This window comes from Saimiri boliviensis, chromosome 5, assembly GCF_048565385.1.
Source record: "Saimiri boliviensis isolate mSaiBol1 chromosome 5, mSaiBol1.pri, whole genome shotgun sequence".
In the NCBI taxonomy this organism is placed as follows: domain Eukaryota; kingdom Metazoa; phylum Chordata; class Mammalia; order Primates; family Cebidae; genus Saimiri; species Saimiri boliviensis.
In genome coordinates, this window is record NC_133453.1 from 14,264,036 (window position 1) to 14,289,247 (window position 25,212).

At 39.9% G+C, this 25,212-nt stretch overlaps 1 protein-coding gene across 1 annotated transcript in view; it reads left to right on the plus strand.

The window, feature by feature from the left end:
• COL4A4 (collagen type IV alpha 4 chain) overlaps positions 1–25,212 on the plus strand; it is a 140,384-nt gene that overhangs the window by 19,334 nt on the left and 95,838 nt on the right. Inside the window, exons 5-12 of the mRNA XM_074400162.1 lie at positions 10,488–10,622; positions 11,916–11,960; positions 13,272–13,388; positions 17,120–17,188; positions 19,807–19,842; positions 21,508–21,570; positions 21,914–21,949; positions 22,160–22,201. Of these exons, the coding sequence (XP_074256263.1) occupies positions 10,488–10,622; positions 11,916–11,960; positions 13,272–13,388; positions 17,120–17,188; positions 19,807–19,842; positions 21,508–21,570; positions 21,914–21,949; positions 22,160–22,201 (543 nt within the window). The remainder of the gene's footprint in view (positions 1–10,487; positions 10,623–11,915; positions 11,961–13,271; positions 13,389–17,119; positions 17,189–19,806; positions 19,843–21,507; positions 21,571–21,913; positions 21,950–22,159; positions 22,202–25,212) is intronic.

The following is a 25,212-nucleotide window of genomic DNA, read 5'->3' on the forward strand; positions in this document are numbered from 1 at the left end:
GTGAAGTTGACCCCATGGAAATGGATGTGTTTGCTGGAGAGAAAGTGACAAGAAGCCAGGGCAGCCCTGAAGAGCTCTGGGCTGGAGCCTCCAACCGGGAGGAAGAGGGGCCAGCACACAAGACACAGGTGGGAGAAAATCGCAGCAAGGCCAAGGGGCAGGGACAGCAGGGAACACAGCAGGCAAGGAGGCAGAGGCAAGTGGACTGGAGCTCATCAGGGAGCTCACCAGGAGCCCCCAGCCTGCTTTAGGACCCACAGCAGGTGCAGTGCGGTGTTTTAAAATGGGGAAACCATTCTTCAGTGGCCTGGACTAAGGGATGACCTTGTTGTTCAGTGGAAAAGCCACGTCTCCTGGTTCTCAGTGCAGGGTTCTTCCCACCATGCTGCCTCTTAGGAACACTGTGAAAATCTCTAATGGGTGTTACTCCAGGCTAAAGCCCTCAGTTTACCCCTATCTCATTGTTAACAAGTGGGGTCACTTTAAGGTACAAGAAAACAGTCTGCCACTGCAGTCGTCTCTGGACTGTCTACTGTTGATAACACCTTTTGTTATTTATTTTGATAACGCTTCTTGATACCCAACGGGTCTTCTTCCTGGAGTAGGGGAGGCCCCTGGAGGCGCTGTCAAAGGATTTGTGAGTGATGTTGTAGTGCCACCCAGTGGCTTACTTGTTGAATTACAACCAAGTCTTGGCGGGAAGCGTTGAAAAAGAAGGCAATGATAGTAATGATGGAAAAAGAATAATGAGACTTAAAAGGATGAACATATTTAAAATAATATTTGTCAATTTTAACTGTAGAAGTTTTAATTGATCATGTAATCCATGAGTTTAGAATTTATACCGTGCAAGACAGTGGCCAAGATGCTGAGGCAGAAATAAAAACATGCATGAATCCCTGGCTACAAAAAACCGTACCCAGGCTGGGTACAGTGGCTCACACCTGTAATCCCAGCACTTTGGGAGGCCGAGGCGGGCGGATCACTTGAGGTCAGGAGTTTGAGACCAGCCTGGCCAACACAATAAAACCCTGTCTCTGCCAAAAATACAAAAATTAGCCAGGCATGGTACTGGGTGCCTGAAATCCCAGCTACCCGGGAAGCTGAGGCAGGAGAAGTGCTTGAACCTGGGAGGTGGAGGTCACAGTGAGCTGAGATTGTGCCACTGTACTCCAGCCTGGGTGACAGAGCAGGACTCCATCTCAAAAAAAAAAAAAGAAAAAGTGTTCTAGAAGACATCACCCCAAGCAGATATTAAGCAAAGTAGCATGTACAAGACAATAATGAACAAGAGCTGATGAGGTTATTTAGTCATTAATTATTCTAGGGTAGGTGTGTAGTTCAGAGGGGAGTGAAATTAATGAGAACTGTGGTTAAGTGGAAGCAGAAACCTTGAAGTCAGAGCTGCGCAACCTCGGGTCCCTTGTATCACATCTTTGAGTCTCAGCTTCCTCCTTTGGGAAGAAGGTCGTAGATACAGGGTTGACTTTCTGATACAGGGTGGTAGATTCCATGAGAAGAATGTATTAGTACACCATTATGTTGTGCCTAGATTCGTACATGGAGGCAGTTATTACTGCTATAGTTAGAATCATTATATTTTTGGTGGAGGGATGGCAGAATTTGAGCTACAGGTAAAGAAAGGCTCCTCTGACCTCAGGGAAACAAGTGTGACTGAGACAGAGGGTGTGGGTATGGAAACCGCAGGGAATAAGGTTGGCCAGTGTGTGGAAAGGAGATTGTACCCATTGCAGGTGTTGGTGAAAGCAATGACTCCAGGAAAGGGGAGACTGAAGAAGATTCATGGAAAGTTGTATGGGGCGGTGCGGAGAAGACCCGGGTTAAGGAGGTAAGGGAGATCAGTGCTTGTGGAACCCATGCGAGAGATGACAAGGCCATGGGCCAGGCACTTGGCAGTGGGAGGGAGGTAAGACGGGAGCATGAGGTTTGGTTTTTGATTCAAATTGAGATCTGATCGCCTTGGTCCTGAGAAGGAAATGGAGAATGAGGGACAGAGGGCAACAAGGCTGGCGGCTGGATGGCAAGCTTAGACGATGCAAGGAACAGAGTCACTCTCTTCAGTGACAGGGAAGGAGGAGGCAGAGGGCTGAGCTCAGCTTTGACCCAACACAACACATGTTATGAATTAACAGGGGAAGAGAATGCAAGAAAGTTTCTAGAAAACAGTTGGGAATATAGGATGGGACTACTAAGGTAAATTTGAGAACTGTAGGGCTGTAGGGCCCCACAGGGTCGTGCGGTGTCTCTTATGCTGTGCTGAAGTGCAGGATCCGAGAATTAAAGAGACAAGACACTGAAGAACTCGTGAAGAACATCTGGACTTGGTGGGGGAGTCACACCACCTGTGATCAGATATCAGTGGGGGCCCCAAATGCCCAGAAGCATCTGTATTTATTAGGTACAAGCAGGGGGCAGGGTCGTGAGTGAGGTCATCATCTTTAGGCTTAGTAATAGGGCATACATAATCACATGAGTCACAAGCGAAGGGGCCACCCCATTATGTCACCTGGGTAGAGAGGTAGGCCGTGCGCAGTAGGGGGCGGTGCCATGTGCAGTAATAGTGGGTCGTGTACAGAAAAGGGGTCCACCCCCATTAGGTCACCGAGGCAAGGAGGTGGGCTGTGTGCAACAGGTGTCATGTGCAACACTTCTTATCTGGGAGCTGGAGACTTCAAAGGATTTCTAACAGAAGGATACTGCAAGCCAATGCAGTGGGAGCTGACAGATTTGTGCTCTTAAGATATTTATGGGAGGATGATTTGAGCTAGCACAGAAGCAAGAAAAGACTGACAGGGTGTACAGCCGCCTTGACTGGTCACACCAGAGGGATTATTTCCAGGATCTCAGGCCTGAGGCCTGCTTTCCACAGGAACTAGATGCAAGATATGACAACTCCTTTATCAGGAGGAGAGGCTCTTGCTCCAAGCCTGCCATACAGCGTATGCCCTTTCAGGCAGGGACACCACTGCCTGGGTCTTTGGTTCTCCTCCTGGTCTGGCTGTTTTCCCATGTACTGCTTCTGTTCTGTGACTGCTCTAGGCATTCCTGCTGCTACAAACTACTATATGGTTATATAGAATGATTACATAAATCAGCACTAAATGTGTCAGTACAGCTCCCACTACAATACCTATATGATGATATGGAAAGATTACATAGAACTAAGTATGTTAGATTTAAGTATTAAGTATGATTATATAAGCTAGATATATGTAAGCAGTAAGTTATACTTCAGGCACTAATTGTGCCTGGGGTCTGCACAGTCCTCCTTCCTTGGTGCCCATGGTGGGTGTTACCCACAGAGAACCACAAAAATAGAGGTCTTCGGTTAATTCAATTAATAACGTTGCTTCCTAAGGAAACTTTATAAAACAGCATCAAGTATATCTGGATAGATTGTTTTTAAGTGTAAAAATAAGAAGAGCCTTGAAGGTATCGAAATGTCACTCCAGGCCTGGTGTGAGCTTGGTTTAGTGGATGGACACTCCATCGTGCTAGGTTCAGGCTCAGGTAGGGGAAAGAGGAGAGGTTTGGGAGAGGGAGACCGCCTGGTCCAGGTATGAATCTGAGCTTGCTATGTGTGAGAACCTGAATAAGTTACATCTTCCTTCATCTATATGGGGATCACAGCCTGCATTTTTCAGTGTTCCTGGTTGCATTAAATCAGGAATGGAGCATGCTAGGCACATAACCTATAACCACGACTAATACATTCCTTCCTTCTCCCATGACATTTTTGATGATTGATGTCATGGTTTAGAGTTCAAGGGTGATTTTGGAAAATCTGTATCATTAGTATAACGAAAGCATCTTTCTTGTTTGTTGACTTATTCATTCATTTATTAATACTTTGCACTGATTCAACTTCTGGCTGAGAAAGAGCAGGAAGTTGTGGCAGAAAAAGTGTGGCTGTACATACATCTGCAGGTATTTATTTGTAGATGTTTCTCCTAGTGCTCCTACTGAAAAAATGATGCAGGATTTCTTAGATTTTGGTCATTCCCCACAGGGTTTGTTCTCTGGGGTAAGCAGTTCATTGCCAGCCAAAAAGGTTGATTTGAAGATTTTGATTTTTTTCAAAGTGCAGTATGTGTCCTCTTATCTTTTGGTCTCTTCTACTAACTTATTATGAAATAAAAGTAATTTGATCTTAGCCCTGCTCAAGAGACATTCTGGACTTAGGCGCCAACAAGGGACAAAATCCTAAAGGAATGCCCTGGCCTCAGAAGACAGGGAGGCCTGCGATCCTGTGTCTCCTCTCATCTCCTTCCTTTATTTGTACAGCTGGCCCGAGAGCCTACTGCTGCTCTAGGGAGGCGCAAATAACAGGTCTGATGACACGGTGTCAATCTGGCCTTTGAGTAGAAAGAAAGAGATGATCTGGTGGCTTCACATGGCATGCCAGAGTTTCCTCAGCTGTCAAGCCGATTGTCATTTGTGGATTCAGCAGCTCTGTCTTCCGACTTCACCGCCTCACACGGAAAGTCAGAAACTGCAGGGGCAGTTGCACGCACACAGTAGCCACAAAAACCCAGGGATGTGGAGCAGCTGAAAGCCAGTCATTCTACTGGGAGGTTTTTTCTTTTTGCTAGCTAAATCTGGCACAGCAACCTGTTTTATAGCAGGTTATTGTTTGTGGTGGAGAGTACCGGGTTAGGACTGGGTGAAACATTTCTTTAAAGAATTTTTTTTTTAAGGATGCAAAATTCCTGTGATGATTTAATGATTCTCTGGTTATAAAATGGCTTTTATGGGCCTGCTATTTGTATCTGTTTGTCCTGAAGTTAATTCTATTATGACCGTATGCAAAAAGTAAACCTAAATATTTACTTAGAAGCACAATTTCTTTTACTGACCCATTCTTTTACATGAGAGAATTTAATGAAAATAGAATTATTCTCTGTATGCTATGAGTAAATTATTTACTCAAATTAGGTAAACTAACAAATGGCTATTTCAAAGATTGGTGTTTGGGAAATTTTGGTGAGCAACTTTCTGACATTTTGTGCTGTTATTCAAGCTTTAATGTATTTCCTTAAAAAATCTATAATGTAGCAAAAACCCTTATTAATACAAAAAAACAGCAATAAATACAAAATCACAAAGTTTTCATGGCTGTAGAAAGGAGACATTTATGTTAGTTTTTCTGCTTGCAAAGTAGGGGTAGTATTTGCTGTTTCATGTGGTTGAAATAAATGCATAACCATACCTACGTTATGGCTCAATAGCAAAAAACACCAACATCCCTATATTCAGAGTCATTGCTCATGGTGTGAAGTTGTACTCTGCACACTTTGGTGTGGAATCATCGCCATTTTGCATAATTACTGTAAATCAATGTTCTAGGGATACAAGTCAGAGATATAAGAAAGCATTTCCACCTGTCTCTGCATCCATGGGGAATTGGTTCCGGTTCCCCTGTGGATACCAAAATCCTTGGATACTCACATCCCTGATACAAAATTGCATAGTATCTGCCTATAATCCATGCACATCCTCCCAAATACTATAAATCATCTCTATGTTATTTAGAATTCTTTGTAAATGCTATGTACAGTATACAGTTGTTATACTGTATTTTAAAATTTGTGGGTTTTTTTTGTATTGTTCTTTTCTGTTTATTGATTTTTAAATATTTTCCATCTGAGTCAGTTGAGTCCTCAGATCAGGAAGCAGGGATATGGAGGGCCGCTTGTCTTGCCATGGGGTAGGAGTGGACTGGTCTTATTTTTTGAAGTGTTCGTTGTTCTCTGTCTTTCTTACCATCATGACCTTGGGCACTTAAACTTGGCCCTCCGGGAGCAGAGGTTGGGTGGGTGTGGATTTGGGAGGGACATACAAGTAAAGAGAGGATGATAGTCACCCGTGAGGGTGTTACTGCAGAGGCATCTAATTCTCCAGAACAGGGGCCGGAGAGCGGAGGAATATTTCCATGGGAGTCTTGAGAGATGAGTCAGCCAGAGGCAGAGAGGGGGCGCTCCTGGGACAGTACAGCCTGTGCAAACGCTGTGAAAGAACAGAGCTTGTTTAGAACTCTGGTGCAGGGAGGTCAGGGTGGCAGGCTGGGAGACAGGAGGAGATTCAGAGAGAGAGGCATGGGCTAACATCCTTCAGGAATGCAAATAACCAATCCCTGCTTTACTTTTTTTTTCTCCAAAGTATTTTATATGGGCAAAGCATGGTGGCACACACCTGTGATCCCAGCACATTGGGAGGCCAAGGCAGGAGGATCACTTGAGATCAGGAGTTTGAGCTTGGCCTGGTCAACATAGTGATACCCTGTCTTTACTGAAAATACAAACATTAGGTGAGTGTGGTGGTGCGCGCCTGTGGTCCCAGCTGCTGGGGAGGCTGAGGCAGTAGAATTATTTGAACCTGGGAGGTGGAGGTTGCAGTGAGCCAAGATCACACCACTGCACTTTCGCTGAAGAAACAAACAAACAAAAAAAGTATTTTTTGTGGCATTTTCTGAAATCAGGACACATTTCTATACTTAATGGAGTTTTATTATTCTTACCATTGTGTTAAACATTTCCACTTACTTTTTCCCCCTCTGCAAAATTCCCATTAGCTCACTGGATTCAGTATTGCATGCCTAAAATGAAACACATTAAAGAGATTTATAGTCAGTTAATTAGTTGTCTCCTTTTCACTTACCCTTTTACATTCAAGCATGCATTTCAGTATGTATCTAAATAATACATTACTGTAAAGTACTGCACTCACAAAAGATAATTTGGGGGAGTTTATGTATAAATTGCATGCAAGATGAAAAGATAATTCCCAAACTTAATGAAAAAACATTTATTTCCTGAGTTTTATATTTAGAAAACATGGGAGCTTTTAAATTATATTAATTAATCTTATTTCTAACACAGGGTAGACAGAAAAGAACTCTGAAGTCATTGCTTGTTTTTCCTTTTAGATTGTAGTTCAGAATTTGTGCAGTTATCCATTGTAAGTTGATAAGCCCTGACAATGTCCCAAATGGTTTGTGCCCATGTAATTACACTATGTATTTTATTGTTGTCATTTTCATAATACATGTTTATGTATTTGTTTCCTTTAAAATTCTAAGCTTTTAGCATTTATATGGATACTTAATAAACAGTTATTCAACAATGATGAACAGGCATGAAGAAAAGAGAAAGTACATATAAAATATAGTTTTGTAAAATTTGGGCAGATTTTAAAGGTTGTCAATCATGTTTGTCGAGTTAATAATGGTGAACAAGAAGTGGTAATTGATCTTTATTATAAAGTCACTTTTGCTGATGGAGGTTGGTGAAAAAGTAATTGTGGTCTTTGCCATTACTTTTAAAAAGCAAAAACCACAGTTACTTTTGCACCAACATAATAGATTGTAAAATTGCCCTGACTTGTGTTTTCACTTCTAAGACATGCAGTTTCTTTTATATACTAGAAATGTTCATTTATAAAAGTCTGTTTAGGGAAAGCGTCTGTTTGTTTGTTTCTCTACTGATGGGATTATATGACATAATATTCTGTGGCTTGTTTTTCTCATTTAACAATTATCCATTTATAATAATAATATATAATAACAACAGTTAGCATTTGTTATGCCAGGCACTATGCTAAACGCCATTACATGCATTATTCTTTTTATGCTCATAAACCATCGACAGATGAAGATGCTGAGGAACAGAGGGTTAAGGAACATACCCAAGGTTACGCAGCGAGTCAGCGTGGTCCTGGGTTTCAAACCCAGGAGGCTGATGCATAGCCTGGGTGCTCAGCCACTCTGTTTCTCCCTCATGAGCATGGGGAGGATGTTCTAAGCTGGCCTGGACAGATGGACTTTGCTGGCGGCTTGCACGTGCTGTTGCAACATCTTCCTCAGATCTTTTGTTTCTGTGCTCAGACTTTGGGGGACGTCTGCTGCTGGCATCTGCGTCTGCCAGGGCTTTTTTCAAAGCCCCAGAGGCACAGTTGGCAGGCACTCCATACCCATCACCAGGGGCCCTGAGCCAAGGAGGCAAATACCCCATTCCCTTGCCCTAGGGTGGGATAAGAGTGAGATGTGGGCTCCCCTCAGGGTTAAGTTCCAGGTGCCTACAGCGTAACTGACCTGAAACTGCCCCTTTCTTGGCTGCCTTCACTTTGCTGGGTCTTGTTCTGTTCCTGACCTGTACCTCCTTCACTTTTCAAATGGGGAAGTTGGCCTCATTGACTTCTTGTCCTCTGTGTTGCTCCTGGAGCACCCCTATAAAGTCAGGCTGTGTGGGGTTGCGCTGTTTGAAGGAACCCTAATTTATTCACTGAGTCTCAGGTTGGTGCCTTTCCCCTGGATTTCCGGTTTCTCTTGTGACTGCATATAGCACTGTGGTGAATGATCCTGCACTATTCTTATGGAGCTCCTGCTCTGGAACTCATGCCTCAGGGCCCACCTCATCGCTCTCCTGGTGTCTGGGCCTGGCCAAGGCCAGCAGCACTATTTAAAGTGACATCCCAGCAGAGCACGGTGGCTCACACCTGTAATTCCAGCACTTCGGGAAGCTGAGGTGAGTGGATCACCTGAGATCAGGAGTTCGAGACCAATCTGGCCAACATGGTGAAACCCAGTCTCTACTAAAAATACAAAAATTAGGCGGGTGTGGTGGCATGCAACTGTAATCTCAGCTACTCAGGAGGCTGAGGTGGGAGTATCACTTGAACCTGGGAGGTAGAGGCTACAGTGAGCCAAGATCATACCACTGCACTCTAGCCTGGGAAACAGTGAGACCCTGTCTCAAATAATAATAATAATAATAATTGATAAACATGGAAAAGTGACACCTTAAGTGTGGATCAGGACCAGGTGGGTCTTGGCTACTGTTTCTTCCTGTCAGCGTGCTCTCTCACTTTCTATTCAACGTGGAGTTGACCACATGAGGAGCTCTGGCCTTTATGCTATGGGATTGTCTGGGGCCCTATGGCTGAGCCCGGGTAGCAGGAGGATGGTCGCTTAGCAGAATACTTTCTATTGCCCATGAAGTATTTCCTTCATGGGATTGCATGACATTGGGTTGCCAGAGTAGAGCTGGCATGCTGATTTCAGGTGACTCTAGCTTTTATATAGATGGGACTCTGCAGGAAATCTTTTGCTCAGGGCCCTGGACTCCCAAGGGGCAACCCTAGAGACCTAAGACATCTGAGCTAAGCAGATATCTGCTGAACCCTACCAATATTTTCTGTCCATACATCAAGACTTCCTTGCTCATTGAATGCAGTCATATATGCCGTTTTGTGGGGCAAGAAGTTACAAAATAATTTTTCTTAAATCTTTGGAACAATTTTGAGAGGTACAAAAAATTGCAGGTCAAACTCTTGACCTCAGGTGATCTGCCCACCTCAGCCTCCCAAAGTGGTGTGGTTACAGGTGTGAGCCACCGCACCTGATTGGGATGTCATTTTAGATGGTGCTGCTGGCCTTGTCCAGGCCCAGACTCTGGAAGGGAGATGGGGCAGGGCCCTGAGGCATGAGTTCTGAGGTGGGATCCCTGTAAAGCTTCTTCACTTAAAACTAGAGGTGGCCTTTTCATTCATAGAAAGTTGGATTACATAAATTTAATGTGACGTGGAGCCTAATTCTAAAATAGGACAAAAAACGTAGATAAAAGCAGCCAAAAAAGAAATGTTTTCTTTCAAAAGGGCAGGCAAATCATTAGTTATTTGAAATAAATAAAAGATCTGGCAATTTCCCTTACTCTCTTTGTGTCACAAACATAAAGGTAAATAAAACTTTATTTTTTTAGTATCTTGCTTCGCTAAATAGCGCAAGATCTCTAAATGTGATTGACAGAATAAAAATAGTAAGATAACTATAATCAGTTGATATATGTGTTTCTGTGTACACACACACACACACATACTGCACACATATATATACACGTGTAATAATTGAAATTTGTCCTTAGCTTAATTCAGATTGAAAAGGGCAATGTCACGATTTCTTATGTTTTAATTAAATCAATCATTTTCTTGTCTTGTCTATTTTTTTCATTTCCTTTTCTCTTGTCTTGTCTTTCCTTTCTTTTTTTTACTTTTTCTGAGATAGGTCTGTCTCTGTCACCCAGGCTGGAGTGCAGCAGTGCGATCGGTTCACTGCAACCTCTGCTTCCCAGGCTTAAGTGATATTCCCACCTCAGCCTCCAGAGTAGCTGGGACTACAGGCACACACCACCATGCCCAGCTAATTTTGTTACTTTTTTTTGTAGAGATGGGGGAGTCTCACTTTGTTGCCCAGGCTGGTCTTGAATTCCTAAACTCAAGTGAACCGTGGGTCTCAGCCTCCCAAGGCACTGGGATTACAGGCATGAGCCACTATGCCCAGTCATTTGTTTCTACTTTCAGAGTTTGTGCAATCTAATTTCCAATTCTTCTGTAGGCCTGAATGACTATATATTTGTGTTAGAAGACAGTAGTTAAGAATTGCATCCCCATTTCTTTTTAATCTTCTTTCTCAGGGTCCACCAGGACCACCAGGGCCACAGGGTCCAATTGGGCCTCTGGGAGCCCCAGGACCCATTGGACTTTCAGGAGAGAAAGGAATGAAAGGGGACCAGGGCCCTCCTGGAGCAGCAGGGGACAAAGGAGATAAGGTGAGCCACATCTTACATGGAGATTCACACGAACCACTCACCAGCACTACTGCACCGGTCTTTATTTTTTTTTAATTTTTTAATTTTTCATTTTTTTTTTATTTTTTGAGACAGTCTTGCTCTGTCACCCAGGCTAGAATGCAGTGGTGGGATCTCAGCTTACTGTAGCCTCTGCCTCCTGGGTTCAAGCGATCCTCCCACCTCAGCCTCCTGAGTAGCTGGGATTACAGGCACATGCCACCATGTACAGCTAATTTTTGTATTATTATTATTTTTTTGAGACGAAGTCTTACTGTGTCGGCTGTGTCACCCAGGCTGGATGGAGTGCAGTGGTACGATCTCAGCTCACTGCAACCTCTCCCTCCCGGGTTCAAGCAATTCTCTGCCTCAGCCTCCCAAGCAGCTGGGATTACAGGTGTGTGCCACCGTAAATGGCTAATTTTTGTATTTTTAGTAGAGATGGGGTTACACCTTGTTGGCCAGGCTGGTCCTGAACTCCTGACCTCAAGTGATCTACCTACCTCAGCCTCCCAAAGTGCTATAATTACAGGCATGATCCACTGTACCTGGCCAGCACCGGAGTTTTATAACCACGAGTACTATGTACTTGAACCTTATAATAAATGAAGTACCTGAACTCCTCTGCAATAATCCATCCTCGTTCTTGGCCCCTTTCCAGAGGAGCATGCTCTTCTAGACCTTTCTATGCACTTAATACATGTGTGTACCAGTGAGAAGTTACATTGTTTCATGGCTTTTTAAAAAACCTACATAACATTTATTATATGCATCACACTGAGCCTTTCACTTTTCACTCAGCAGTATGTCCTGGAGACCATTCCCAATCAGGCTATGTAGACTGAACTTATTCCTTAAAAAATACTGTATCATATGCCATAGTATGAATAAAAGTATACTTTATTCTCTATCGATGAGCACTTGAGATTCTACCCCAACTTTGGGTAGTACAAATGTGCTAAAATAATCCTATAAATTGCCTGTATTCACATTTAAGAGTTTGTTACTCTAGGATCGAGATTCTGAGCCGTTAGATTTCTTTTCACAGCATGTTGGATGATTTACCAAAATCAGTACTGCCAAGTTGCTTTCCCAAGTACAAAAAAAAAAAAAAAAAAAAAAAAAAAAAGTACAAGAGTTGATTCTTAAATGTTGGATTTTAAACTCATCAGTGTAAAAAATAGGTGACAATGACTGTGTTTTTCATGTTTTTAAGTAAATCAGCTTGTTAATTTACTAATGTTTATATCTTTGTTTTATTTTCTGGGATTTTAGGGTCCAACTGGTGTTCCTGGATTTCCAGGTTTAGATGGCATACCTGTAAGTATCCCTGAATTTTCCCCACTTTTTAAAAAAGGCAGAAATACTCATCAAAATTCTTAAAACCACACATATATATGCATAAAACATGTACTTATATAAACCACAAGATACATATAGCAAACATTTGCTATATATACCACAAGCACCATAATACATATATATCTACATATATAAAAGATATTTATTAGATATACAATATATAAAATATATTAGGTTGGTGCAAAAGTAATTTTGGGTTTTGCCATTAAAAGTAATTGCAGGTTTTGCCATTACCTTTAATTACTTTTGCACTGAATATATTGTATATATAAGATATGTATTGTATATACACTATACAACATCTTATATTTTACATATATCACATAAGATATTATATATACCTTATATATAATATCTTATGTGATATCAGGTATATGTAAGATGTAATATATAAGATATGTAAGATACATATTATATGAAATTATACCATTTCTTTTGTCTTATATATGATATATCTTACATATATCAACATATTTGCTATATATAGTATATATCATGCACAATGATACATAGTATATATTAATAGTATATTATATATAATTGCTATATATAATGTATATTATATTAATAACATATATATAATTATAATATATAATTATGTGTACTATAATAAATTTATATAATATATGTATATTATATATAATATGTATTATAGCACACAATATACATTATATATAGCAAACTCTTTATTTTTTCTCATTTTAGCACATGAAAGTGTTTTTACATTTAAATTTTTTACAGTAACTCCCAGAACAAAACACTTTACTTAGAAAGCAACATTTTCAAACAGGTTAGAGAAAAAATTTCAAAATGTGAGCTAGGTGTACTTGTTATGTCAAGTACAATGTTCTAGAAATAAATGTATACTCATATTCATAAGGAATGTTTTTATTTGCTGATGAGTCCTAATATTGGAAGTGAGCTTAATACTCTTATTTCTGATATGAAGATGAAATGGGAAAAAAGAGGTATTGGGAGGCTTTATAATTCATTATAGTATTTCTAAGGATTCTAAGGAAGGTTCCCTCCTCAGTTTCCCAGAGTACTGCAAACTAAATTAATTTAAATTTGTTATATTAAAAAAAGTTTAGATTTTAGTTTTACATGCTACATAGCCTTTTTGAGTAGAGAGAAAGTTTCACAAAACTCACAAAACTAAGTAGTAAATGTGTGAATCACAATTGCTATAATTTGAGTATTTATATTGTGTAACCTTCATGTTATGATATTTTTGCAAAAATGCTTCACTTATAATTTTGTTTTCTGCAGGGGTACCCAGGGCCTCCTGGACCCAGAGGCAAACCTGGTATGAGTGGCTACAATGGCTCTAGAGGTGACCCAGGATTTCCAGGATGGAGAGGAGCTCTTGGCCCAGAAGGCCCCCCGGTAAGACACCTGCAGCTCATCTTAAGAGGAATCTTAAATGAAAAGGCCCTATGGTGGAACAGGCTTGGTGTATTTAAGAAACAGAGTTAATACAAGTGTGCCTGGAGCATTGTCAACAAGCAGGGGTGGCTCAGGGATAAGGACAGAGAGTTAGGCAGGACTTAGAATATGCAGGGCTTTGAAGAGATGGAAGGAGGCTAGATTTTCTCTTCCATGTTAGGTAAAGGCACTGGATGGTTTTAGGGAAGGAAGCAACTTGATCTGATTGATGTTTCATTACGATGTCTCTGGCTGCTGTGAAGAGAATAGATAGCAGGGGAAAACAAGAGCAGAGACCAGTTAGCAAAACATAAGTTGTTTATCATTCAGGGTTCACTGCAGAAACATAACCCCCCGAGATATTTTGAGCAGAAAGGAATCTAATACAGAGGGTTTGGCACTTACTATAATAGTTGGAAGAGTAGAACTTAGGACCACACAAGACACTGATTTCAAAGGTTCACAGCTAGCTGAGATCCAGAGTCAGGAGGCTGTAACTGCACTGCAACCTCTGCCTCTCACCCCACGTCTAGACACTGGTGAACAGAACATTTAAGTTTCTGCTTTCCTGCTTGGCAGCAACAACAGACCAGGAAGAGAATCTCTTCCAAACTTTCGGCTTCCACATCTCCTAGGGGGAACCTAATACACATCCAGCTATAAAGGAGTCTGGGCAATGTAGTTTTTATCTTTCTAGCCCTTGTAATGCAAGAAAATGTATTAGAAAATATTTGGAATGGATGTCCAGCAACAGTTGATAGTATCCAGCACTTGAGGGAAACGTTACAGCTCTTAGCTTTTTTTTCTTCAGAACTTTGGTCTTTCATTTAAACACAACTAGAGCAAGTACTACCCCCCACATTCCCTATCTCTCTCTCTCTCTCTCTCTCTCTCTCTCTCTCTCTCTCTCTCTCTCTCTCTTTTTCTCACTTAGAAGATCGGAGATCATTTGACCTTTCAAAATTGTTTTTCTGTGATTTTTTTTTTTTTTTTTTTTTTTTTAGTATTTCTCCCTTCCTTAATTACATATCGTTTCACAAGTTTCTTTCAGAAAGTTTTCTTAGCATGACCACCACAGTCATTCATCCTGCTGTCACTCATGTGTCCTCCTTTTGCTCCAGATCTTAGAGGAATTGATCTGAACACTAAACTCAAAAAGGCTTTCCATACTCACTTTTTTTTTTCTGGTATCAACTAAGAACAATCACTACCTTTCATTGCTAAGTTTTTCAACCATCCTTTACTCTCAGACTCAGCCATTTGAAAATTCAAGTGCAGTCTGGTGAATGCACATTTATTAAGCTCCTCAAATCAGGCCAAACCCCTTTCTACAGATTCATGAGCATTCAAGAGAGCAAAGGTTCTCAGTTTTAGCTTTAACATAGCATGCAGTACTAACCACAAGTCTGAAGTTTGTCATAATGGTCTCTTTGCAAAACAACCTGCTTCCCCTTGACTCATTTGCTATACAGACACCCCTCACTTTGCACAGTAATGTAAAAAGGACCAGGCAAGCTAAAAACTACACAAAGCAACCTTATTGACTGATGAGAAAAATTACTATTATCCCATGACCTTTAAAAATGTTTTGTTAAAACATCAGAAACTTTCTGTCAGTTATACGTATAGAAGGAAATGAAAAAAACACCTAAATATTTATTTAATATACTGTAATTTGAAACATTGGGAACAAAGGGTTTTATTTGATTGTGAAAACTTTTCAAGAGTAATTGCAACAGTACTTGCCTTTTTCTCATCGTATAATTTGTGATACTAAAGGAACATGTCTTTTGTGTTTTGATGGTGACACTCCTTTCTAAGTTTGGATCTGATTCCAGTGTTGTGAAATATCTCTAAGGGTTCCATTAATGTGAAGTTTTTATCTGTGTCACTTTATCTAGGACACTGTCATCCTTTTCATCACAACCTTTTTCCTAGTTTATGTTGATAAGTTCATCTTTGCTAAGTTCCTCTGGCTGCAAATACAGTCCCTCAAATGACAACAGTGTCATTATTCCCATGGTCAGCTGTTTCTTCTATTAACTTCACTTATGTTTTATGTGAATTTCATTTCCAGCATTACCATTTTCATTTCATTGCTTCATTTTCATCATTGTTGGCCAATTTCCTCTTTCAATTATTCATTTTTCTAAAATGTTATTTGGATTTGTTGCTGGGAGATAAGGAGGCAAGCCAGCTACAAGCTTTGCTATCTGTGTCTGTGTGTCTGCTCTGAATAATACATGTGCAAGGGCCAGTCACAGACAGACTTTGACAGAAGTCATTGAAACTGACTCAATAGTCCCATAGACATTCTTTGGATCAACATAGGAATGGATCTTTCTGGTCTTAAAGTTTGAAAGCTTTGTGTTTTATCTGAGTTCCTTCCTCAGGAGAGGACCCTCAGGCCTATCAAAAAGTATCAAAGAACTGAAACTCACCAGATCATGGCATCCAGATAATGAGATGCCAGACCCCTCATTTTGTTTCTTTACCCCTCCCTCGGTCCTGTTTTCCAATGCATTGTTACATCTCTTCCCTGCGATGTGAACCCCTAATCTTAGTTAGGCTGGGAGATGGATTTAAGACCGTTATTCCATCTCCTCAGCTACAGCACCCAATTAAAGCCTTCCTCTTTGGCAGTGGTCACCCTCTCAGTCATTGGCTTTCTGTGCAACACATTTTGGTGACATCACATGATCATGCAGTAATCACGATTCCCTTCTATTATTTATATAGTGATTTGTGGACTGAGGGACTAGCAGGGAAGTTTGTCCTTTTCAAGTACTCAGTTAATTTACAATGGTAACTGAAATTGGAACCATGGTTTGGAGGACTGATGTTATTTAACTTAACTATCGAACTGAAATTCATTCAGACTGGAACTGTGCAAAGCCAAAACTGCAGATAGCATCAAATCTGATTTCTCAAGCAAATTGTTGATATAATTTAACCTAAAACTGTTAAATATCTCCCATCAGAAGCCAAGTCAGGCACTCCTGTAAGAGCGATTAACTTTGTAATGTGTTTATCTTTCATAGGAGCTTGATATATAAAGATGGTAGGATTTTTTTATGTGGTAACCAAGAGAAGATACATTAAGAATTGAAGTAGGATATTAAGATGTTAAGTAGGAAAACCTTGGGAGGAGGAAGAATACACTGAGGTGTTTGATTCACTTTAAAAAAATATACTAAGCAAACTAGCAACTGTATATGGAAGCCTTCCAAAAGGAACATGTTATGTTTTTTAACAGTTAAACTTACAAAGAATATGTAGGTTTATTTTGAATACAAGTACCGAAATGGATATGATCACTATATATATATATATATATATATATATATAACTATTTTTAGGGCATAAATTAACAATTACAAAATTAGTTACTTGTAGGAAAAATGCATGTGTCTTATATTGTGGGGAAAAAGGAAAATGTTCTGCTAAATAACTATACATTAGTAGATACTCTGTCTTAGAAGATTCCTTAAGAGATATTAACTGAACATTGAATAAATATATGTGAGAACCTTAGGATGATAATAATAAGGAAGTGGATAATGAAATGTCTGCTTGTTAATCATGTCAATCATGGTAATTTTAGCTGATGAGTAATATTTTATATAGAAAAGAAAGTACTGAAATGGTAATATGCTATTTTCCTCTTAAGTACATAAATATTTTATTTTCAGGGCCATCCTGGGGAAAAGGGAGAAAAAGGAAATTCAGTGTTCATTTTAGGTGCCATTAAAGGTATACAGGTAAGTAGTATGATCATGATGGGTTAAAAGAATTTTTTCTTCCCAAATAGGTAAGCCATTGCAAGAAATACTCAGGCAGGATTTTTCTTCAAAATGTCTCTGAATACACCAATTTTTATCATTACCCTGACCCTCAGGAATGGCACCATACTTTTGTGCGAAGGCACTGGCTTTAGTTGCCAGTAAAATTCCAGTACTGTAAAATCCCAGTACCTCTGAACTATTCAGAAATGCAAGGGATGTATTTATTTCAAGGTTTTCTCAACTCCTGACATTTTGGGCCATACGTTTGTTTGGTGTGGGGCTGACTTGCTCATTACAGGATGTTGGGCAGCATCCCTGGCCTCTGGCCTCTACTCATTAGATGCCAGTAGCATCCCCCACCTCTGAACTCCCCAAATCATATATCCAGCCATTACTAAATGTCCCCTGGGGGGACACAACCCCAGTGGAGGACCGCTGATTTATTTGTAATTAAAATATTATAATATTAGTACTTACCATCCAGTACAGTAAAAGTCACCATTATTTAACTTGAAAATGATGTAAACCTTATAGTGCTTTGCTTTATATATTTAATGGTGGTATGTTTTTAGCAGCGAGTGATGCACAAATGTTCAGAAATAAACCCTTGAGTGATCACCTCATTTCTCAGATGAGAAGCCATGGATCAGTGGTGGGGATCAGTGAAAATGATGTATCTGCAGGGAAATACAGCCCGTTTCCAAGATATGTGATCATTTCTCTTAAGGAAGAATATTCTGCAGCAATTAGATAGATAGAACTAGTCCTAGATTACTTCTATCAGATCCTAGGTTTTGTGCCACCCAGAATGGACATACCTGAGCAGTGATCCCTTTAGGGAGCTCACTTTATATGTGCGTAGCCTCTGTGCCTATTTTTCCTTCTTAAACAGCAAGAACGATGGTTTTGTTTGTAGCCTAAATGATATATTAACAAACTAAACATCAACAGCAGAATCATTCTGGGAACCAGTATGGTGTATTGGAAGGAGAGAACTCAGGCTTACTCTCCATTGTGATGTTAAGCAACTCCCTTAACCTCTCTCAGCCTCATTTTCATTAATTGTGAAGGAAGATTAAAATATTTACCCGGCCCCCCTTCTCAGCGTTGTTAAGGCTATCTGTTATAATAATTTATATGGCGGCACATTTTAAACAGTAATGTCCCATATCATATTAGTTATAGTGAGCATTTTTTTTGTAATTGTGGTAATACAGGACATGTGATATAGACTTACAGAAGGGGGGATGAATACAGAGGATTCCTTATCTTGAGAGGAAACCGAAGATCCCTAATAAAAATGGTCTGTAGATTAATAACCTTTGAGAGACAATGCTCTTGAGAGTCTATATCCACTTTGCGCCCATTCAAATGACTATTATATAAAAAAAAAATCTAGAAATTGTTGACAACTACATGGAGAGTTGGAACCTTGTGCGTTACTGATGGGAATGGAAAATGGTGCAGCCACTGTGGAAAATAGTATGGTGATTCCTCAATAAATTAAACATAAAATTACCATACAATCCAGCAATTCCACTTCTGGATATATCCCGCAAAGAATTGAAAGCAAGGAGTTGAATGGATATTTGTACATGCATGTTCATAACAGCTTTATTCACAGTAGCTAAAAGGTGGAAGTAGTCATGTCCATCAACAGATGAATGGATAAACAAAATGTGGTATATCCATCCAATGGAAGATCGTAAAAGCTTTAAAAAGGAAATACGTTCTGACACATACAACAATATGGAGGAACCTTGAAAATATAATATTATGCTAAGGGAAATAAACCAGTCAAATATTGTATGATTCCACTTATATTAACTTTTTTAAAATAGTTAAATTCATGGAGACGGAAAATAGAATGGTGGTTGCCAGTGGCTGGGGATAAGAGGGATGGGGAGTTAGTGTTTAATGAGAACAGAGTTTCCAATGGAGGAGACAAAAAGGTTTGGAGATGGATGGCGTTATTCGTGGGTGAATGTACTTAATACCACAGAACTATCTGTACACTTAAAAATGGTTGAAATGTCAAGTTTTAACTTACATATATTTTACATTTTTAAAAAGAGCTTTCATTCAAGACAGTATATAGCCTTTGATCTTTTAAAGTAGGTTAAGTCTCAGCACAGAGTCACAGGGTGATAGAGACAGACAGAAGCTGGTGTGAGGCAATTTCCACCTGAGTTTCTTTTCTGTCTACTCTAGGGTCAAGGGGGTGAAGATGTTTATAAAACATAGCCAGGTGTGGAACTAGACCAGCAACAGGTAAACTGTGAGGAAATGGGACCACTGGATTGAGAATTTACAACAATTTAAACAAAGATAAAATCTCATTCCGATTCCATGTCATTATTCCAGTGATCTTTCTCTGTTGGGTAGAAGGAAGATTCAGAGCTTAAGGAGAAAGAAAATCACCTCCGCATATCCCTTCCTCAATTTTAGTCAAAGCCAAAACAAAAAACAAAAACGGAACAAACTGCACAGTTAGATGAGTCCAAATAATTTTTGAGTGTATTTCTATTTTTATATAATCTGTGTTTTAGGAACATTGTGTTGCCTTATAAAGCAATGCGTTCTTATTTTTGCAGGGAGACAGAGGGGACCCAGGACTGCCTGGCTTACCAGTAAGTCTCCAGAGCAGGCTATGTGTTTCTGTTTCCTCCTCAAATATCCTATGACCCACGTTTTAATTCCAGCAAAGCCAGCTACATAATTTGTGGGGCTCACCTAGTACAGAATGAAAATGTGGGTTCCCTGTTCAAAATTATTAAGAATTTCAAGATGGCAACAGCAGAACATTAACTCAAGCATGGGGCCCTGTGTAAGTGCATCAGTTTCATGCCCACGTAGCTGTACTTGCAGCTCAGCAAGCTCCCTCCTGTTTTTCTCTTCTGTCTTCTAATGATCTTTTGACTTTACTCAGATATACACAGCCACTTAATATTGAGGAAAGTGAGTCCACTTAGCAACTACATATATAATATATACCAGGTAGAATGATCTTGCATTGCTTCTCTCTACCATTTTGCCTGTCGAATCAGTGTTTGTGTATTATATTTAATATTTTGCCCATCTTTATGTCTCTGAAGTCAGCAATTCAATGATTATATTAGTCTTTCCAGTTTTTTGATGTTTACTTACAAGATTAAAATTGAAAGCAGTTTTGTCGGCCGGGTGTGGTGGCTCATGCCTGTAATCCAGCACTTTGGGAGACCAAGGCAGGTGGATCACCTGAGGTTAGGAGTGTGAGAACAGCCTGGCCAACATGGTGAAAACCTGTCTCTACTAAAAATACAAAATTAGCCAGGTGTGGTGGTGCGTGACTATAATCCCAGCTACTCAGGAGGCTGAAGCAGGGGAATCACTTGAACCCCACAGGTGGAGCTTGTAGTGAGCCGAGATGGCACCATTGCACACCAGCCTCCCAACAAGAGTGAAACTCCATCTCAAAAAAAAAAAAAAGGCAGTTTTGCCTTCCAATGGTTAATCTATAATTTTGCCTTGTAACTTCTGGCAAGTGATGGAACTACTTTCCTGGGTTGGTTTCCTTACTATGATTGATGCTCAGCTCCATGGAATAAATGTGATACCTCAATGTTGCTGTTAAAATAAGTATTAGTTCATCTTCCTAAATAGAGCAATTTTATTACACACTCCCCAATCATTTGACTTGGGCAGAGTCAGCAGGAGCCCAGGGGCCATCTCTCTGCACTTCCAGGATTGCCGGGCTGTAATCTTTCCTTGACAATCGGTGGATTTGTAATTTTGTCACCACATACATGCTGTAGAAAATTTTGTATGGCTGACTCATCTTGGTCTCAAATCAGGGACCGTATTTCCCCAATTTGAGATCTTGTTGGCCATATTTTAAAAATATACTAAAAAGTATAAATACATTCATATTTAATGTTAATAACAGTATTCCTGATGTGTATCAAAATTGTAACATAATTTAGGAGTAGGTAGTAATGCGTTTCTTTGTTCTCCACTTTTGTTATTTCAGGATGTATTTGTAAATAGGTAGATTGATCTCTGGGTCTTACCTGGACTGTAAATGAGGGAATTTCTCACAGCTGCCAGAGTGCCGCTAGCTTTAGCTTGGTGCTCCTTGAGGGCCACATCAAAGCTGCTGTTGCAGATGACCTAGCAGGGCAGAAGTGCTGGGGGCTATGATTTTTCTAGATGTTTTTAGCCACATGGAATAACAGAAAGAGAAGTTTACACAACTCTTTCTGTGAAAGATGATTACAATTTTGAGTAACAAATGCACTGATTTGTCTCATGTTTAGGGATCTTGGGGTGCAAGAGGACCGGCGGGCCCCACAGGATATCCCGGAGAGCCAGGGTTAGTGGTAAGTACAGCATTGCTGATGTGATCCCTTTAAAAACCAGATTCCGCAGGAAATAAAGAAGCTAAGTTGTCAGATGCAGGTGGACTGTTTGAGAGAATATAACTGGTGAATCAGTGAAAACCCATCGTTAGCAGTGGGACTCCCCCTTGAAGCACAGGTTCCCTGGGGTTGAGTCACTGGCATCATCTTCACATAAAACAACAGCCCATCCATGATAGAAACGCCATCATTACCTGTTTTAAAGTTAAGGGTTTCCTAAAGAAGACTTCGGGGCAACAAAAGAAGGTGCATTCTGATTTCTATGTCTGAAGATTGATTTGTGTGTTTTTTGCCCTTGATTTAGGGACCTCCGGGCCAACCAGGGCGTCCAGGTTTGAAGGTAGGCAGTCATGAGCAAGATACATAAATAGAGCCCTGAACAATGAAATAATTGACCACTAATACTTATCAGAATTATATCTTTCCTCTTATCAGACTTCCAAAAGTATATAATAAACTGCAATAAATTGTGTAGCCAGAAGTCTTAATTGCTTTTAATTACTTTTTTAAAATTCAAAAGCAATTAGATTCTTTTTCATTTCTTTCTCAGGGAAATCCCGGTGTGGGAGTAAAGGGGCAAATGGGAGAGCCGGTAAGAATCCCCTTTTGCTCAGAGGAGCAGATTGTAAAGTGTGTGTGCTGCTCAGGGGTGGAGGCTGTTCTGATTATTTGAACTTGTATTCATTATCTAGTCACTGTCCAATTTTATGGCTGAGAACTTTTCTTTGCCGAATTATTATGGCATCATTACCTTTGACTGTACAATGACAGATCTGACAAACTTTAACACTACATTCCGGTTAATTTGTGTAACACATTTCACCCTAGCAAACAGAGATTGAACATTTTTGACAATATATTATATCTAGAGTAACAGTTTTGCCAAATTACGATTTGTTTTGCTTAATTTCATGGAAATCCTAAACCCTTCCATTAATATGCACATAAATGCAAATATAAATGACTGGAGCCAAGAGCATCGAGCCACACACAATCTCCAGCCCATTCCCTTTCTACACACCTCCTCCCCGTCTCCTCCCCTCCTCCACTCACACTCACTGTCCTTTCAGCTGAAGCGTAAAACTTAGTAAGGATAAGCCTTAGAAAAGGGATTTAATAAGGTAACGCACCTGGAAACAATCTGAACGTCCCGCAGTAGGCAAGTGGCTCTTTCAACAACTGAGGGCAACTTGATATTAAGCATCTGCTCCATCCCAAGCTAGGACTGACACTGGATGTGGGGTTCTAGCAAGATAGACCTGATCCCTGCTCTCATGGAGTTCCAGCGCGATTGAGTAAGTCATGGTACAGTCATTTAACAGAACGGCACAAGAGTAAAAAAAAATATATGTGAAGATTTCATGACGTGTGGAAGTGCCCATGATATAATGTTGAACAAAAAGTACAAATTACAAAAATATAAACTTAACTTTGTAAAAGCAACAGCAACAAGAAAGACATTAAAATATACACTTTAGGAGTTTCTCGACCTCCAGCTGCAGTTATTTCATTGTTAACAGGGCTGTCCTGTGTTATTACAGGATGTTTAGCCGCTAGATGTCAGTATGGCCTCTCCCCGCTAGATGTCAGTAACATCCTTTCCCTCCAATTGTGACAACTTAAAAATGTATCAAAACACTGCCAAATGTCACTGGGAGAAGGGGTTGCCTAACTACTTTCCCCTACACCCCCATCTTGAGAATCTCTGGCTTATAGAAATGACTAAATGAAAATATATCAAAACAATGTTTTTCAAGTTTGGGAAGCCATGGAGCCCTGGAATATAATCGTCAAAGCCACAGGACCCCATGCACCACAGCAGAGTCCAGCAAGCGTTAGCATCTTAATGACTTTCTGCACCAGACCAGTCACACACATTTGCAAACTCAGGCTGTAGAATAATTTGGAAGTATTTGGCTATGCAGTGGCCATTCAAATGATCCTAAATGTGCTTCCATTAATTCTTTTAGATTGGCAGGTGAATGAACACATCATTTTATAATTTTGGGCTGGGTGCCATGGCTCACACCTGTAATCCCAGCACTTTGGGAGGCCAAGGTGGGTGGATCAGGAGTGAGGTCACAAGTTGGAGATCAGTCTGACCAACATGGCGAAACCCCATCTCTACTAAAAATAAAAAATTAGCAGGGCATGGTGGCGCATGCCTGTAGTCCCAGCTACTCAGGAGGCTGAGGCAGGATGATTGCTTGAACCTTGGAGGGGGAGGTTGCTGTGAGCCGGGATTGTGCCATTGCACTCCAGTCTGGGTGACAGAGTGAGACTATGTCTCAAAAAAATAAAATAAAATAAAATATTGATGCAGAATTCTCAAATGTTCTAAAATGTATTTGCCCACCCTATTTTAAGAAATGCTGCCCTAAATGTTTGCTACTAATTATGCCTAAGTGACATAATTATGAATCTTTTACATTTTAATTCTTCATAATTTTCCTTCTTGATACTTTTTACTATACCGAGTATATGGCACTTTTACAATATGAAAAAAATAGCAATATGACCAATATTTTGAAGAATCCACCTACTCGCCAGCCTTAAAGGGTTTAGTTCAGGTTTATCTCAATTATAAGAATAAGAGTGGCTATCTTTACCAATACATGCTATGCATTTGCTCATGTTTTGTTTATGTGCTTGTTCAATGGTTTATTCACGAAACAGATGTCTTTAGAGCAGCTGCTACATCAACACTGTGTTAGGTGCACAGATAAATCAAGGGGAAAAAAAAACAATGTTCCTAACCTGGCTTTTCTGCAAGTTCTCACATTTAGGTATGCATTGAACTATTGGTTTTATTTTTATTTTTCATTTAAACTGGATATTCTTCTAAAAATCCCAACTATCAAAACCATTAGTAGTTTTAGTAATTATATATTGGGGAATTTACTTTGTCACCCTCAACACAGGAAGCATTTTATGTCTATTATCTATTCAATAGCAGAATAGTTTGAGATGAGTAATATTATAATCTCCATTTCCCAGAGAAGAAAAATGAGGTTTAGAGGAATTAAGGAAATGTGAACTGAGAAAGACGATTTTAAGGAACTTGCCCCAGGTGACAGAGCCAGTAAAGGCCTGGTTTGCAAACATACGTGACCTGTAGCTTGTTCTTAACTATGTCAAAGAGGAAAGATCATATTAATTGTAGAATAATAGTAATGCTCAGAAAAGTACAAAATATTTATCTTCTAATTAATGGTGAGAATTTATGATTGTGGTAAAATTCATTTAGGAAACATTCTTTTCTCCAGGAGAAAAACATCTATTATGGCATAAATAAAAATTTTGGCTGATTTTTTTTATAGTTTTCAAATATTATTGAAAATAAATAGAAATAACCTAATCTAACCAGAGTGGAATGGCTTAATACATCACAGTACATTCTTATGATAGATTATTGTATTGGCATTAAAAATCAGGATTGTCACGTGAGGCCGGGAATTTGAGACTAGTCTGGCCAACACGGCGAAATCCCGTCTCTACTAAAAATGTAAAAATTAGCTGGGTATGATGGAACCTACCTGTAATCCCAGGTACTAGGGAGACTGAGACACAATAATCGCTTAAGCCCAGGAGGCAGAGGTTGCA